The sequence below is a fragment of the Anarhichas minor genome, unplaced genomic scaffold (assembly GCF_050575085.1).
Source record: "Anarhichas minor isolate MPS153535 unplaced genomic scaffold, ASM5057508v1 ptg000071l, whole genome shotgun sequence".
Classification (NCBI taxonomy): Eukaryota; Metazoa; Chordata; class Actinopteri; order Perciformes; family Anarhichadidae; genus Anarhichas; species Anarhichas minor.
In genome coordinates, this window is record NW_027466517.1 from 2,220,966 (window position 1) to 2,239,241 (window position 18,276).

General features: G+C 43.4%; 1 protein-coding gene across 2 annotated transcripts in view; it reads right to left on the minus strand.

Moving 5' to 3' along the window:
• The window catches only part of nfia (nuclear factor I/A), a 155,484-nt gene that overhangs the window by 99,846 nt on the left and 37,362 nt on the right, over nt 1-18,276 (minus strand). Inside the window, exon 1 of one of the 2 annotated variants that reach the window (XM_076079309.1) lies at nt 6,482-7,224. The exons of the other annotated variant lie outside the window; for it this stretch is intronic. Within the exon in view, the coding sequence (XP_075935424.1) occupies nt 6,482-6,508 (27 nt within the window). The 5' untranslated portion in view covers nt 6,509-7,224. Of the gene's footprint in view, nt 1-6,481; nt 7,225-18,276 lie in introns of those variants that run through there. 2 annotated transcript variants of the gene reach the window in all.

An 18,276-nucleotide genomic window follows, 5' to 3' on the forward strand; every position in this document is an offset into this window, starting at 1 on the left:
AGCATATTAAAATAAGTGGGAATGAATGGCTGCCAAATCTAGATGAATGTTTCTGTAATTCTTTGGCTCTGCAGGTAAAATGAGTCCATGAGATTTGGAGTGGCCCTATAAATATTCTTTTGTTTTGTCCTCAGGGTTTTTTAACGGCAACAAAGAAGAAGAGGAGAAGCTGAACACAGACGGACAGAAAACATCTTCACGGAACATTTCTTATTTGGATAAAAAACCCTCAGAGGGTTACTGAGCAGGACCGGGTGGAGGGGGGAGGAGGCAGGGAGGCTGGAGACCCCCCCCCCCCCCCTACTGAGCCACGTATTGAAAAAAAAAACACTTTGACTATTCATAGATCAAAGACGCTCACACACATCTTGATACGTGCAAATGCCTCCGACTGGGGTGGCATGTGGATACTACATTATGAACTGAGCACACACACACACACACACACACACACTGCTTATTCACTTATTACTCACTTAAAGTTGAAAATGGAAAGATACAGACAAAAAAACCTCTTGAAACAAGTTGATTTTTGTTTGGAAGCAGGTTGAAATATATTGTTTCCCTTCTCTCAATGATACACATTTTTTAGGAGGATTTTATAAGAATTTTTTTGTAACTACTTTCAAGGAATGGGTGTCTGCTCAACAATCAAGAACAATGAGAGTTAATGGTGAGCTGCTTTGCTTTAGCAACAACTTGAAATATTCCAACTGAACAGGCAGATTTTCTTTGTTCCTCATTTTGTGAAGAGCATTTCGATGTCTTTTCAACATAAATCAAATTGTTTCAAGACTTTTCTACAACTGAACGTCATTCTTCTTGATTCTAGAGCAACAGTTCGTCTTATTCAACATACCAATGAACAAATCTGAAAAATTCTTGGAACGAGTTGATTTGTGTGGGAATTGTTCCACCACACAGGCAGATTTGTTTTGGTCCCTTGATGTAAGAAAACCAAGACGTTAAGGACTCAATAGAGATGGAAGTGACTTGATAAGAAGGAGGTGTGTTCTCAATTCAACGACGGGCGAGTTAAAGGTGCGGATAAGTTTGGAGCTAACGGATAGAGTCAAAATAAACTCCAGTGTGTGTGTGTTCCTGGTGATGAAGGAACACCGATGGCTCACTGGTGTGTTTTTAATGGAGGTCAATGGCACAGAGGAAGAAGCTACATCAGGCTGTGATACAGTCTGAATATGAGATTTGTTGGGATCCCTCACACATTTTGATGATCGTTTAAAAACAGCCTCTCATATTTATTTCGAGGTTGTGGTTTAGATCTTTTTTTCAATATAAGAAAAAGGGGGGGGGGGTGTATCTACAGGCTGTGCATTAGAGCACCAGCTGCATCGGTTCTCTTTTATATATATATAACATTGTTCAACCCCCCACACCTTGTCAAGGGGTCTGAATACAGCACATTGTTTCTTCTTGGAGACTGTCCAGGCGAACGGGTTTTGTCTCCAAAAGCGCCTCCAGCCGCTCTGCAGCCAGACCTGCCAGCCCTCTTTCTGAGCTCTGAGATTCTCACTCCAGGACGGGTTGGGAACGCCGCCTTTTTTTGTTATTTGCGGTTTTCCTGAGACGTGTTTCTGTTTGTGCGCATCCTCTGGCAGTTATTAGGACGACGAGCGGCTGCCGGACAGATGATGTGTTCAACCTCCACACACACACACACACACACACACACATTCCACAGTGGATCTGCAGCTCGGCGGCTCTGGATGTTCGCTGCAGCCACATACCAACATTCCTCGCAGCCCAGTGCAGCGTTTCAGCTTCCTGAGCCACTCACACACCGGGGCCTCCGCCGCCGCCGCTTCACACTCTCAAACCAAATCCCACTTAACGAGTCACTTGGTCTCATATTCAGCCTTAAAAAACGTGCTTTTCTGCCGGCGGGGTGAGATAATCCCTCTTGTTGTCAGCCTCCCCTCCACTCAGGAATCTTTTCTGAAATGTGTCTCGAAACAGAATAATCCTGTTTCTGCATCTGTATCAAGAAGAATACTGATACAAGCTGATTTATATGGAAACATGAGATGGTGTAAAGCTAGTGGCTGGTTTTTTTAGGGCCTGTTTAATAAAAAATATAAATGTTATAGCGGTTCCGGTTTTCGCTTTTTTTGTACCTTTCCTAATTTCCGATTTAGAAAACAAAAGAAAATTTGACCTTTTTTAGTCAGTTAATGAATCTCGTTCTCTGTGCAGCTTCTGTTCTTACAGGAATAAGGAAAAACAAAACAAAGCAGAATCAAAAGAGTTATTAATAAAAGACAATTTGTATTGGAAATGTGAGATTATCTCAATCCAAGGACTGTGCTTATTTTAGGACAATAAAACATTTTAGGACGAGGATTTTGGGAGAATTTGTGCACCGCAAACAATATCCATCGTCACACGCCTCATATTTGAGCTTAAAAAACCTGCTTCTGACTCTTAAAATGAGTAAATATTCAACCTTTCTGGTCTAATAATCAGAAGCTGGTGCTCTAGTCTTCAATTGAAGACAGAACAAAGCAGATCTCTGCAGTAAAAATCAAGGAAATGACCCTTTAAAGGAAAGAAATATTGATTGATTTGCGTTGGAAACAAAGTTTTGTTAACCCACGGGCGTTTTTTCGGCTTGTTTAAAGATTTTCCAGCTTCTGTAACTGCTGTTTTTCACTGTGTTTCCACTTGAGCTCCGCATTTCTTCATGAACAAGTCATTTCTTTTCACATACTGCCTCCAAAAAAAAAAAAACGTTCTGTTTCTGTTTTTCCAAACAAGCTCAAACTCTGTCAGTTGGTGTGAGATAATCTCTCTCGTGCACTTTTTCTCTCGTTTCTGGAATTTATTTTCTCTCTGTAAATTTGTCAGCAGTACAACGTTTAATTGGAGCCGGTATTCTTAAAAAAAACTAGTCTCATCTCATCTGATAGTTCTTCTGTAGGAGCATCGCTGATTGAAAAGGCTGCTTCTAGACGTGGCGAGGAGGGATTAGAAGCAGACGCGCGACGCGGCTCCCCGGGGTTCTTTCTGCGCCTCCTTCAGGGGTCTCCTTCTTTCTTTCCCCTCGGAGGAAATCTCCGTTTGTAAACCCGCGAGGGGGAGAGTCTGGGAGCTGGTGGCCGAGGTTTATATGCTGCCCCCCCCCCACACACCTCTGCACCTTGGTGCAGATGTAATGGGCTCCGAAACAACAGGCCTGTGACAACAACCCCCCTGAATGAATCATTTAAGGGGGGGAGCAATAATGGTAATCCTCCCTGCCTCCCCCGTCTATTGACACCCACACCGGCACACTGGGGGAATTATCGGCGTGTCGCTCGGGCTCAGCGGCTTTGCCGGCGAGGCCTCGCCACTAACGGCCGGCAGCAGCCTCGACCGCACAAACGTCTACGCACAGACGCCAGACAAGTCCCCTGACATCTGGGAGCCAATCAGAGCCTAAAGAATATGTCAAAGAAGTGAAGGACTGGAAGATCCATTTTTGGACTTTAACGGAGGTCATGGTCATGTTTGCAGGAAATGCAGCATGGAACCATGAAACCTTCCTACATCCTACACGATACCTTTCTTGGTTTTACTGCTGGTGGACCGTTTGTTTCAGTGACTCCTCTGACTCCTGGTTTATGTTTTTTTATACATATATACTGTATATATATATATATCCCAACATGTTTTTTTGTAGTATTCTAACTCCTGCTTCTGTGACCACAAAAATAATATAAAGAGAACAATTAAAATGCCAAAAAATGAAGCCAACTAAAAAGCTAGCTTGAGAAAACGTATTCGAAGTCTGCTAGAAATCAAACATCCAGATTTCGTCAGCGCCGCAAAATTCTGAAGCGCCATGCGCAAAAAATGTGTCATAACGGCACAAAAATCACCAAAAGTACCACGGGCCAGGATTAATAGGAGCATCTTTAAAGTGTTAATTTACAATTAAAAGGGCTTCGTTTGAGGGCGCCCCCCGCTGGTTGGCTGAGGGCCAAAATGCAGACGCTTACATCACTGGCATTTAATGCATCTGATTTTATTTAGTGTTCTTTGAATCCGGCAGCTCAGCAGGAAATCCTCCAACGTTTACATCCCAAACTGTTTTTTTTGTTTTTTATCAATCAGGAAACACCAGTTCAAGTTTACCTGAAAGTGTTTTTCAAATAAATCAGCAGTTTTAACCAACATTAACTTAAATATACATATATTTACATTAAATTTGAAATGTGAAATTAAAATAGGGTGTTTGGTCCAGGCTGGTTGGATTGTATCAGGATGGACAAAAGGCGTCAGTGAGCAGCTCGTTACGCACACAACCACACAAGCTGCTGTTCAATGTCGGAAAATAATCAAAAATATCTGATGAATTAAAACAAAAATTAACTAAATGCAACCATTAAACAAAAAGAAAAAACATCTGCTCGATAAGACTTTTTCAAAAGACCAAACCAGTAAAAAAAAACATCTGTTTAAACCTCTGAAACACTTTTTTTTCCAAACCCTCCACTGAGCAGGATTTATAAAAGCGACTCTGTCTGCTGATTATTGGTTTTACTGCCCGATAATCTGATTAAACCTTAAAGCTCCTAAATGTTTCCTGCAGTTTCAGATCGTCTTCGAACGCGTCTCAACACAGACCGAACCTCCAACCAGAAAATCAAGATGACAAATCTGTTCATTTTTTTTTTTGTGCCAAATTTTGGATTCAACAAAGCTGCAGCAAAAAAATCAGAAGAGTCAGGAAAAAAAGATGACGAACCGAGACGTTTAAAACAGCCAACACCAACTAAATGTTCCACAGCGGATGAAACTGCATGATCTCCTTCCACTGTGTCCCTGGATCGATAAATCCACTCATTTAGAAATTGTTAAGAGTTAAATATCAATGAATGATCTTCTTTCTGGATCATAAAGAAGGAATAACGGTTTGGTTATAAATAATTAAAATATGACATCTAATTTAATTTCCAAGCCAATCCTGGCAATGAAATGCATTTTAAATAATTGGTGGATTCATTTAAAAGAAATGTGTGTGTCAGATGCTGAAATAAAAAATATATATATTTAAATATAAATCAGTGTGATTCAATGTGTTTTACGATTTAAATCTATTTGTGTCGATGCGCTGGGGTTAATTCAGGAGATTAAGACGATAATTCCTACAAGAGGAAGCCAAAATCTGCAGCCAGAATCTCCATGAGGTCACACCCAAAAAAAGCTCTTAAATCCCCTTTTTCTAACCTCTGACCCCAAACACAACACTGCGGCAGAGCAAAAAACATTTTTTTAAAGAGATAAAATTAGGTCAAATTTAAGTTACTAACGGATAAATATGCAAAGAGGTTTTATTTAAATTCAGGGATTTTGGGTCTGTAAATAAATCCCAAATCATTTAGTCACCAGTTCCGTCATCTGTGTAGGTGTGGAATGACATTTTCTGCTTGCTGCAGGTCTGCTGCTGTGTCACCTCAGGTCACCTCTGACACAAACATTTTGGGTGTTTGTTTTTTCTGCAGAGACACATATCTGAGTCAGGCCTGCAGGTTCCTGCGTGAGGCCTGGACAGCAGCACAAAGGAAGCAAACTATAATTAAATCCACTTAGATTTTTTTAACAGAACAGGATCAAACCTTCAGGGTTCAATACCAGCAGCCGAAGATAAGAAGAAGAAAATGGGGGGGGGGGGGGGGGACTGAAACTCCTGCAAAGCCTTCATGCTCCCTATCTGTACATTGATCCTGCTCACATTCTGCAAATATGAAACCTCCTTCAACAGAAACATGTCATGTAAACTACCACAGCCGTAAAAAAAGAGAAAAAATTATTCAAAAATGTTCCATCATGTCTCACTTAAACTGAACTGAAGTCAGTGTGTCTAAAAGTGTCTCTGTGGAGCCACAGTTGGAAAGTTTTGGGGCAGAAGAGAACAGAAATAACCTGCGAGTTCACCCGTCCACATTATTGTGCGCAAGTATATAGCATTCAAACTTTACGGTAAAAAAAAGGAGGAAAAACGTCCTGCACAAACAACCGACATCCACGTGAAACTCTACGCCGGAGCTCCGGTCAGGGCTGAGCCGGGAAAGCGGGAGCCAAAGAGCTGGGGGGGGGGGCTTTTAAGTCAGTCGAGCAGCCGGGGACAAAGTGTCTGCTTAGCCCGCAGAAAACCGAAACAACCAGCGTCTCGAACAACCACAGAAACAACTGCGCGGTGTGTGTTATATATTTATATATATATATAACTCATGTTAACGAAAGGAACTTTCGTTAACATGAGTCCGCCATGTGCTGCGGCGCGGAGGAAGACGAGCGCGAGAGGCGAAAGAGAGCGAGCGAGTTGCAGCGCGTCCGCGGACTCTATAGAACCGTCTATAGAGTCCATACGGTCCTCGGTGTACAGTAAGCGGGCTATAAGAGAGCTCGCGGAAAGCTCGAGCTGCAAAAGAAACACCGTTAAGATAATTTAAAAAAAAAGTTTGAAGAGCACACTCACCTGTGTTAAACATAGCGGAGAATACATATCTGTCGGATCTAATCTTAGATCTGGAAGAGGTGTGTGTGTTTGTTTGTGTGTGTGGGGGTGGGGGGTGTTACTGTAACTCCAGCCTGTGTGTATGTGTGTGTGTTTGCGCGTGAGTGTGCGCAGTGATGTGTAACGTGAAAAAAGGAAAGAACAGAAAAAAAAGGAGTGAGAGTGTGTGTGTGTGAGAGAGAGAGAGAGAGGGGGAAATAGAGCCCTCCTTTTGCCCCCTTCGCTTTCACATTTCCAACCAGAGCTGAACTTTGACCTCCGCCTCGGGTTACATGTACTGTCCGGACCTGTTAGAGGCCCTCCGCCGGGGAGCGCACAACTTTCAGCCCAGACACGAAGAACATCTCCGGCAACAAGATGAAAAAGTCCCGTTAGAAAAGCCGAAAATTTCCACACAAATAAGAAAAAAAAAGAAAAGTCACAGGGAAGCCCTGTGTGGTGTCGGAGCCGGGGGGTTGCGAGGCAAGAGCGGCCGGTAGTGGTGGTGGTGGTGGACGATGTAAATCTCCAAAACGTCCCGAAACTGCATTTCAAACCGCGGGAGATCCGCGGCGACCGGCGGACCTCGGCAACATGTCTATCCGTCCTGCAGCGCGCTGTGGCCGGCGTGCGGCGGTGCGGCTCCTCGGTGCTCGGGACTGGAGGGGCGCGGTGCAGCAGCAGCAGCAGCGGAGTCCCGGGAAAAGAGAACTGACCAGGAAGAAAGAAAGAGGCAAAACGGGATCCCTGAGCTGCCAGACGGCCGCCTCGCCTCTAAAACAACCGACAGCTGCTTTCCGTTAATTTATCTCCAACAGGAGGAGACGGTAAAGAATAGAGAGAGAGAGAGAGAGAGAGAGAGAGAGAGAGAGAGAGAGAGAGAGAGAGAGAGAGAGCGAGAGAGAGAGAGAGAGAGAGAGAGAGAGTCGGTGTGTTGTCCCGGACGGAGAGCGGAGCGCCACCTCCTCGCCGCTCCTCATGCCTTTTCTGCTGCTCCGAGCTCCGGGACCTTTACTCGCTGCTCCGCCGCCCGGACTGCGTCGGTGTGTGTTTTTGCGTGCGTGCGTGCGTGCGGCCGCGGGACAGTGCGCACGGACCCCTGCAGAGCTTCAAGTGATCACACACTGCTTATCGATCAGAAAGAAACGCCATCGATCCCGCTCACGCAGTTTCACAAACAGGATCCGGTGGTTATGCTGCCGCTGCTGCGCGCGCGTGTGTGTGTGTGTGTGTGTGTGTGTGTGTGTGTGTGTGTGCTCCGGGATCCCGCCGCTCTGGAGAACGTTGAGATGAAACTGATCAGTTTGATCGGTATTGATTAGAAAACACGAGGTGGAAATTTCTCTGCAGCTCTGACGGAATGTTCGCCGTGTTTCTAAATAAACAACTTAACGGGGTCCAGTGGGCAGCGGAAGCAACAACACACGAAGTTCATATGTTAAGGAGGGATAAATGGAATTAATCACAGCGGAGAGCCCGTCTTGCGGCTCCGCCAAAGTCCCGCGTGCTTCCGCGCAACTTTGGATCGTAACTCCCCGGTTGACCGCCTCTCCTCCCCCTGCGCTTAATCAAGTCCAAGTCCAGCCTGCGGCTCTGCGGCTCCGCTCCCTCTCAGCCTCCACTCTCACTCACTCCACAGGCTTCCTTTTTTTTTTCTTCCTGTCCCGATGTGCGCGCGAGACATAAAACAAGCTCTAATATTTCGTGCGCAAAAGGCAACTTTTAAACCACCGGAAACCACCGAACGTCTCTCCGCATGAGTTACAACAGCCGCTTCAGAGCGAAGTCAATGTGAAGCCGACAGTCGGAGGAGGAGATCCGTGAGATCTATAGAGATCCGACAGGATCCACTCAGTGCGGGGAGACTCTTTCAATTACATGACTTTGACTCGATTTAAAGCCTCCAACAGATACAGCTATTATTGTTTATTAATATTATTATTAATTATTTTCAGAAATCACATTTACATAACACACTTATATAATTGTAAGACACGTGAGATTTAGTTACAACGGCGACCGTGGCTTACTGGGTAGAGAGGGTTGTCCGTCACCGGTTCGATCCTCGGCTGCACCGTGTCGTGTCCCTGAGCAAGACACTGAACCCCTAACTGCGATGGGTTAAACGCAGAGAATAATTTCCCCACTGTGGGACTAATAAAGGAATGTTTCTTCTTCTTCTTATATAACTCCACCGCACGTGACCCCCTGACCTCTGATGGATATTCAATTGTATTATTTTTTCTATTTATGCTTTATTACATTACATTTTATTGCTACTATATATATATATAGTATATAATCTGCTGTTTTATTTGGACATACTGGTTTTGATGCTGATTTTTTTCTCGTTTTGCAATCTTTTCTATGTTCGGTGTGAAGTTTTTGTCATTTTCAACCATGCTTTTTTTTTTTTAATATCGTCTTGAATGACAATAAAATTGAAGTTGAGTCCTGCACAAAAAGCCAAAATTAAAACAAAAGAAAAAAGTATTTCCATCTGTTGACTGGAGCAAAAGCTGTTAAAATACACAAGTAGAAAGGTGGAAGTTCTGCACTTTGGATGTCAATAAAGACTGAAATATCAGGGCGTACTGAAGCGTGAAAAGTACTCATTCAGCAGTTTGAGGCCCCGCTCAGAGATGAAACCAAACAGTATTACAATGAGATGTAGGTGTACTTCAGTAGCTGCCAGATACATGGAGAAGTATAAATACGGTGTATTTGTGTGATCACAGTGAGGCTCCTCTGGTCTCTACAGGTGTTGAAACTCCCGATGAACCGAGCTGGTGGAGCCAGTTTAACAGCGCCCCCTACACACAACATCCACACAGCTTGTACAGTAAAACATGCAGAAAGAAGTACTTCAACCGAAACACATCAATGAATGAACATTTGGAGCTTTCACAAGATAGTGATAAAATGTTGAAAAATCCCAAATTACATGTTGCTGGATTGAGCATGGGAGCTTTTAAATGACACAAAAAGCCACCTTTAAAGGATCCTAAAGTCTCACCTGATGCATGTAAAAGCCTTTACGGGGACATAAGAGGAACGTTGGTCCGTAGACAAGTTACCATCAAAACCCGACGAGGCCTCACACACTCTGCGGGTCCCTATAGGACCGTTAAAAGACGATACAAGAGGAGCTCAAACTCCACAAACAGAAGCATAAATCACCTCCGAGAACCGCAGATAAGCTGTGAAACTCCAGACGGAGATATTGTCTCAGTATTTCAGACTAGAGACACCGCAAGAGGTAAAAACACCACAATGAAGTTCCGGTTACGCTCACGCACGTCCCGTCACACAGAAGGACCGCAACAATATGGGACATAAAGTACCACAATCATTAGAAACTCACCACAGCATATGGAAGAATATCAGAAGAGATTCAACTACCATTACTGACACACTTTGAGTACTTTACTCAAATACTCAAATGTCATATTGATATTTTGGGAGATAAAAATGTAATAAAGTCAAATAAACTGACTAATAGGTGCAGTTGACACCTTGTAAATCCCTGAAATGGAACATGAGTTGAATAAGGTCACTGTAAACAGACAGAACCGACATGCAACCCTACAGAGAATATTAGGAATATTGGAAGAGGTAAGAACATGGACTACTCAGACACACAGGGATATTATGAGTTTATTATTTCGAAATTATAGGTGATAAAAGTGCAATAAAGGGACTAATAAGTAAAGTGGTGCCTTTAAAAATCCCTACAGGATTATTGTAAGTAACTTAAAGTTGTAATTTAAGAGAGAAGAAGGGAAATAACAGACATGATCAATAATTGGACCACAAAAAATATATTAATAATAATGTCGAAAGAAAGACAACAAACTCCTTAATTAACTAGCACCAAATACACTGTAGGAATATTACAGTATCACATTTTATTGAATTATAAGTGTTATTAAAGTGTTGTTAAGTATTATATGGATATCATTGTGATATAAAGCACAATTAAATCTACCTGTGTGTTTATCAAAGCCATCACATAAGAGATAAGATATCATATAACACAATAAAGTCACCATAAACTTAATGACACGCGCACATTTCTAGGACCGCACAGACTCGCTGTATAGCGTCACTTTAGGGCACGTGAACCTCTGCGCCGCCTCCAACTGCGGCAGAGCCAATCAGGAGCGGCGACGCCAGAGCTACCGCCGCTTACCGCTCCACGATTGGACAGAACCGAGGGATTTGAACGCCAGAGTCGCGTCTGATTGGACGGTGAATTAAGGTAAAACAGGGAAAAAAGAGGAATACGTGCACACGAGAACACGCTTGTTCACTGCATTCCATTTACGGCCACAACATCTGGTACTACCAACAATAATTACAATAATAGTAATAATAATATTACAATTAATAATAATGATAATAGAGGAAGAGACAGACATGGTGTTATGGAGGTATTGTAGAGTTATACTCTAGTTATAATACCGTTATAAAGACTATACTTGCGTACCATTGCAAATATAAGAGGTGCAGGTGAGAAACCTTCACTCGGGATGCTTCATGTCCGGCAGCAGAGTCAGTCTCTGAGGAGCTCTATTGGAAAAATAATCCATAGAGAAAATAGTGTGACTGCAGTCTTGGCACGGCACGGCCCACCGGCTTCTCTCTGTCTGTTTGTTTGGTTTGGTTCGGCTCGGCTCGAGTCGCAGCAGACTTTACAAAAGTTGCATTACTTCAGTCGTTTTTAAAACGTGTTTGTTTGTTTTTCTCCGCAGTTGCTCCTCCCCCCCCTCTCTCCTCCTCCTCCTCTCCTCCCTGTCCCGCTGGATCCACATAACCCGGTTCAGCTCGGTGTGACCCCGGTGCAGCATGCAGCGCTCGTAGATCAGCCCGGCTCCGTGCAGCGGGGAGCCGCTACAGCCCCCGCGGCGCTGCGTGCATCCCGCTGCGGGCGGCGGGGAGCGCTCCCTCCCGGCCGAGACGCGGAGTCGGTGCGCTGGCCGCGGCTGCTGCTGCTGCTGATTTAGAAGGGCCGCTGCACAAGGCTCCGTTCCTCGCATGAAGTGTTGATGAGAGCCGCGCTGTGATGACCGTGCCTGCGGGTGTGAAGGGGGGAGGAAACCAAACTGCTGTCGGTGCAGATATTCGGGGGAAGCGGAGGCTCTGCAGCGGACCCGACCGGCGGAGGTTTCACGTGCAGATCAGCAGCTGCAGCAGCGCGAGCACCTGAACTCTGCTGCTGTTACCTGCTGACAGCTGAGAGTTTCACTGAACAGAGCATTCATTCCAAGATTCCACATGATTTCTTTCATTTCCAATATATAGCTTAATGTTAACAAACTCTTAATGTGAAAAAGAAAATTCGAAATGAACGTGACAGCTTCGAATGCAGCAGTTAAACCTCACCACGAAGGCCATTTAGTAGCTGGAGCATTCGACTTCCTCAGCAGATGGAGTTTCTGCTATTTACACTTTGTTAAGGACTTGTCATCCATGAAACTCCTCTACTGATGAAGTCCGTGAGATACGTCCCGCATCCAGTCTACGTGGAGGTGTGCAGTTTGGAAGCAATGGCTGTTTTTACCATACACTAATGGTGCGTTCACACCAAGCGCGGCGCGAATTATTCGCGCGAGTAGATTACACACAGTCTATGCACAGACTGGAGTGATGCGAATTTGCGATGGCGAGGCGCGATTGACGCGAATTCGCCAAATCGCCCAAAACGCGTGAGTTGAAATTTTTCAACTTCGGCGAAAAAATGGCGTGACACTGTGGCGCGATAGCCTATCAGCGTTGAGATGTTTCTCCTGTCATCACTGACGTCTTGCAGTTGTTGAATCAGGAAATACTGTAGCCGTCTGTGTTCACCCAGAGCTCTACTCATATCAATAGAGACCGGACCAAACTATGTGTATAAATGTGTGTGTGTAAACCATATGGTACAAACAATGAATAGACGCTGCCGTATTTACGTCTAGGTGACGTTATTGTAAGTGTTGATGGAGCTGCTACAATGTTAGCATAGCCTAGCACCGATCGATCCGAACTCCATTGAGAAGACAAGTACAAATCGGCATCATTACGTAGTTATCTCGGAGTCACTTTTTGTCGGTTTATTGCCGTTAAATCACAGCCAAATCAGTTTATTTTGTGTTCATACAGCTCGATAAAATCCACGGAGCTCCTCATGGACAATGTTATGAACCCAGACATGACGGCGTTTAGTTTCCCGGGATATCTGTGACTTCCACAACACGTACCAAGCAGAAATATAGGTTATTTTTTCCATGGTTAATGGCGGGCAGTTGAACGGCTTTCAGGGCGATAAGCCCCGCCCCCTCTCCGGCGTGTCCAGCGCGATTCACGCGAATGAACACAAATAGTCCCTGGCGAGACCGGCGGCGCGAATGACGTGAATACGTTTGGTGTGAACACGGCATAAGGCTCTAATTAAAGGCAATATCCTGTTGCATTATGGGAAATGTAGGTTTTTGGAGTTTGACCCACAACGAAGGACTTAAAAGTCAAAATATGGACCCCAGATTTGATGGAGAGGCATCGATAAATCCCCAAAGTAGCTCTTTCATAATATTTGGTGCAGAGAAGTTCATGAGCCAGGTAGCAGACCTCTATTTCCTTCAGTTGGAGAAACAACCAAGCCAATCAGAGGCCGGAATAAGAAAAGGGGGGCGTTGTGTTCCTGTGCAGAAAAAATGGCCACGACAAACAGCAACATGGGGACGAGAAGGACGTATAGAAAATAGAACCTTCTATTAAATTTGGTCTCAGTCTAAATAGATATTTTGGTCAGCAAAACTTTCTGGCCTTAGAAGTGTCTCCACATAAAACCCTTTAATTATTCTTCATTTCAAATCCTCATTAAAGTGAATTTACGAGACGGGGCCCTTGGCGTCCCCAAAGCCGGAGTTTGTCTTGTGAAGCACCTGTTTGTTAGCGGCTCTTTCTAAATAAATCTGTGTCGACCTCAGCTGACCTCTCTCTCTCTCTCTCTCTCTCTCTCTCTCTCTCTCTCTCTCTCTCTCTCTCTCTCTCTCTCTCTCTCTCTGCTGCAGGTCTCTCAGTCCTCCAGGCGCTGAGCCGCGAGTCGTCCGAGGTTAATGAACAGAAGCTTTTATGTTAATAGAAGGACGGCCGGCGTGATTTAACAAGACAATCCGCAGATTTACTTTTTCGCTCAAACACATCCGAGGCCCGTGGGCTCCCCGGTTATTAGCCGGCTAAACAACGGCTCGCAGACGAAGGTCAAGACAAAGAGAAGGTAATTAGATTACGGCAATTAAATTGGGTTTTCAATATGATCAATAATCTTAATGTGTGATCATGGATTACTCTCTCTGTGGGGGGAGGCTAATTCGCACTGAGAATAATTGTTTTCTGGCTTTCTGTTTTTTTTAGCTCTAGTGAAAACAAGGTTCATCATATCACATGACGGCTGCGTTCACACTCAAAATTGAAAATGTGATTTTATCGCTCAGATCTATATTTTTAGTGACATGTGAACAGAACAAACAATCTGCTGGAATCTGACCTTTATTAATTCAGATTTGTATTACTTTTGTGCGTGCTTCTGAATCTGAATAAGTAGAATTTTTGTCTGTGTGTCCAGATTTCTGCAGATATTTTCCTCTACTTTAATTACATCTGACTTTTCAGTATAATGTGTTTGTTTGATTAAATAAAAAACCCAAAGTGGCAGTAAAGAAGCCTGAGGCGCCATCTAGAGCCGACAGACGGACACTACAACACAGGAACATATTCTGCACCATGATAAAGAGTCCAGCTGATCATCAACATGTCAATATATGAAGGGGACTGTATGTAAAAAACTAAATTGTTATTTAAATAAATAGAAAAAAATAAAATAAATGTATTACATATTTTGAGAGAGGTGCATGATTAACGTGAATGCTGTGTTTATTACTTCATATCACAGTCAAATTGCTTACTGTGATCAATTCATATTTTTTCTTACATCTGGAAATGAGAAATAACTGCAAGATAAACTTAAGAAAAATGTAATAAAATTGATTATTCTCAATGAGCAGAAGGAGAAAAAATAATAACAATAAAAAACTCTAATTAAAACAACAATGTTTGTTGAATAAAAGGCGTGTGGATGTGCAGATGCATTTAGGTGAGTCTAAATTTGTTCTTAGTATTCACTTTTTTTCTGCAATTATTTATAAATATCAATATTATTTATTGGTATGAAGACAAATAAAATGTTTGAAACAAATCAAATGTAATCCAAAAATATTTCGACACAACCTGGAATGGATGCAGTTTTACTGATTATGTTTATACATTTCATTTTACTATAGTAATAATAATAATAATATAAATGACAATAATAATAATACGAGAATATTACTATCAATGAAATATCTAAAAAGAAGAATGAATCATTTAGAATTTAAATAAATATTTGAACACATGTTGAATTCCATCAGAGGCAGAAGTGAAGGGATTATTTTGGAGAAAATGACCCACAGCAGCATGTCATCTATAATCCACCCTGTCAATCACTCGTTCATTCATAGCTTCACACTCATTGACTGAGACGACGTGCTCCCTCGCCCCCCAAAAAACGGGGCAAGACAACAAAGAGCTTCCAGAGAGTCAAACCGCCCGGCGACAGAGATTTTTGTTCCTCGCTTCTTTAAAGGCTTGTTTGAGGGTTTAGACTTAGTTTAATATCAAGTTAAAGGTAGAATTATGTTTATGGGCACACACACACACACACACACACACACACGGTCCTCTTCCCCCAGGTGCAGCCTCTTCACACACACCCGGCTGAGTTCACACTGCAGCTCAAACTCTCCTTCAGCTTCATTAAGATCAGCAGAAGCTTAACAAAGTCAGACCCTCGCCATCAGCATCACACCACGTCAGCCGTCACCATGACAACGGATCATCGCAGATCGTCACAATGGAAAAGTAAGAAGTAAAAATAAACCTTGAAGTCTTGATGGACGCTACTGAGTCAAGTTTAAACACAGTACAGTATGTTCTTTTCTTCTTCTTCTTTACAAACTAAGCTTTGATCAAACCCACTGAACTTTACTCTACAATCTACTGGAAATCACAAAGTTTCTATAGGTGACGTACAATCAGTCGGAATTCTGGGGGAATGTGTCTAAAATGATGCGTCAGTGCTGGGTTTGAAAGAATATAATATAACATTTTGGGGAGAAATCCTCCTTCACTGGCTGGTTGAAAGCAGGTCTTTCACTTTAGCCAAATGCAGGAACCAATGCAGACAGGTAAGAGAGTTCATTTGAATGTAGATGTACAACAAACAAACAAACACATCTCTGGTTATTGTGGATAATCCCCTGAACACACCGGGGCAGCTTTCATTGGGACTATTTATTTGGTAGCTCCAGTGATCATCCAGCATAGCCAGAGCTCATTTTTGAAAGGAATGAGGTGTCAGAAGGCACAGAGTCTCCAAACCTTGCCAAATAAAACCAAAACAACCTTCAAAATAAAATATGTTCAATTTAAATGAACTCACACTTTTAAATCTGCATCTGCAAATCATACTATTATCACAAGCACATCAGATAGATAGATGGTATAACTATGTTTATAGAGGTAGTGTCATCAGAGCAAGGTTAGAGAAGAAGAAGAAGGAAGAGGAAAGGATAGGAAAGGAAGAAGAAGAAGAAAGAAAGGAGGATGGATCGAAAGAAGGAGAAAAAGAAGAAGAGGAAAAAGAAGAGCTGAGATTGGAGTGGAGTCAGAACATCAGAGCGAGTTCAGGTTATTATGGGAGATATGAGTTACATCCCACAACACTTACAAGCAGCCGACCAATCAGACGTGAGCAGAAACTCAAAAACTCGACATGGACGTCACCATGGAGACGGGTTGATGTCGGCGGCGGCTTGGGCTAAAAAATACTGCAGGACCACAAAGTGTGTGTGTGTGTGATGGGGGGATGGGGGCTCCACCTGCTCCCACTGAGCTGATGCCAGGCTGGAGATCAGCCAACAGCACCAGGCCTGAAACCAAGCCTCCGCCAAGCTCGCACAACAAGAGAGAGAGGGGGGAGTGGGGAAAAAAGGGAAAGACAGGAAAACGGAGTGATGAGGAGGTCAGAGAACCAGGAGAGAAAAGGGGAGGAATAAGACTGTAAAACCAGGAAGAGAAAGAAGTGATGAGGGAACATTTAACAGGAAGAGGAGTAAAGTCTGAAAACCAGGAGGACTGAGAGGAAGAAGGAAAAGTAGAGCCATGTGGATACAGAATAAGACTGTAAAACAAAAACAAAAAGAGAAGAAAGATAGAACAAGAGACAGGGAAAGGATTAATAAGATAAAGGTAAAGAAAGGGAGGAATATGTCTGGAAATTAAGGGAGTGAAGAAGAGAGGAACATGGTGGCAGAATGATGCCAAAAACAGGAGAACAGAGAGAAAAGATGAAGGAATTCACGTAAGAAAACAGAGCAGCCTAGAGAAAGAATAAAGGCATGAAAAACAGATCGGAACTGAGATAAAAGAAGAATAAAAAAGATAGAAAAAAGAGGTATGAGGGGTGCAATCATTTCAGAAAACCAAGTAAAAGAAAGGAGTTGCTGACAGATCTATAGCTTTGTTTCTGTGGCACATTATCTGTCTGATAAACCAGTTAGAAACTGAACAAAGTGGAACATCTAGCAGCTCGACTGACTCTAAAAAAGTTTGATATGATTTTTTCTTAACAGATACTCCTCCCTGTCAACGCGAGAATAAAAATGTATTTATTTATAATATAGATTTAAAACCGCACCCCGGTGCTACTAATTAGCAGTACGACATGTTAGCGGTTAGCTTCTGCACGCTAGGCTCTGAACTAATTCGCTTTGAGCGCAGATTTCTGTGAGCCGTCTGTTGCAGGAAGCTGCTGGTCTGACTATTTACAAGTGTCATTATTGAAGAGATATCTCCATCCTTTCAGGTAGCTACTAACGGCCAGTAATAAAGCAGGAATACAGCTTATTATTTGGGGGTGGGGGGTCAGAATTTGGCAGCAGCAGTCGGGTCCGGGGTGAGTGTTAAAGACACAGGTGCATGCTGGGTTTTCACGTCACACCGACACACACACACACACACTAGAGTGTTCTCCTCTCAGCTCAGCTCTCTCGCTGTTTTTTGGCAGTTTTTTTGGGAGGCACCAATAACATCATCACTCGGACGATGAACTCGCCTCGCTCGGATGATGTGAAACTCGTCTTCAATACTCTTGACGGTGCTCAGTTTATGTGTGTGTGTGTGTGTGATGGGTTCATGTGGCTACAACAGAAGAAGAGGAGGATGAAACAGGAAGGCAGTTGTGTGGTGAGAGGGAGGCAGGAGGAACAGATGGCCTGGCAGAGCAATGGGGAGAGGCCGGAACCCCCCCACGCCCCCCTCTGACCGACTTTCATTGATGAGCCAGTGTGTGTGTGTGCGTGTTTGCAGCACGTGTTACAGACACATATGCCATCGCACGCTACCATCGAGAACGGCACCACCCCGACTATCTCAAGTTTACGCACAAAGATTCAGAAAAATCAAGGCCGCTGCCACCACCCAGTATCCGAGCACACGAACCTGTGCTCCCACCGGCACATTGGACGCGCTCATACAAAAACAAACAAACAGCGGCAAGACAAGTGGAACGTTTTTTTTTTGCTGATTCTCTAACTCTCCTCCAGCTGGTCGGATGTGTTCTGATAGTGTCATTTGTTTCTTTTGTCATGATCACTTTGATTTATTTTTTTCCTGAGAGTCTGTGTGTAAAGTAT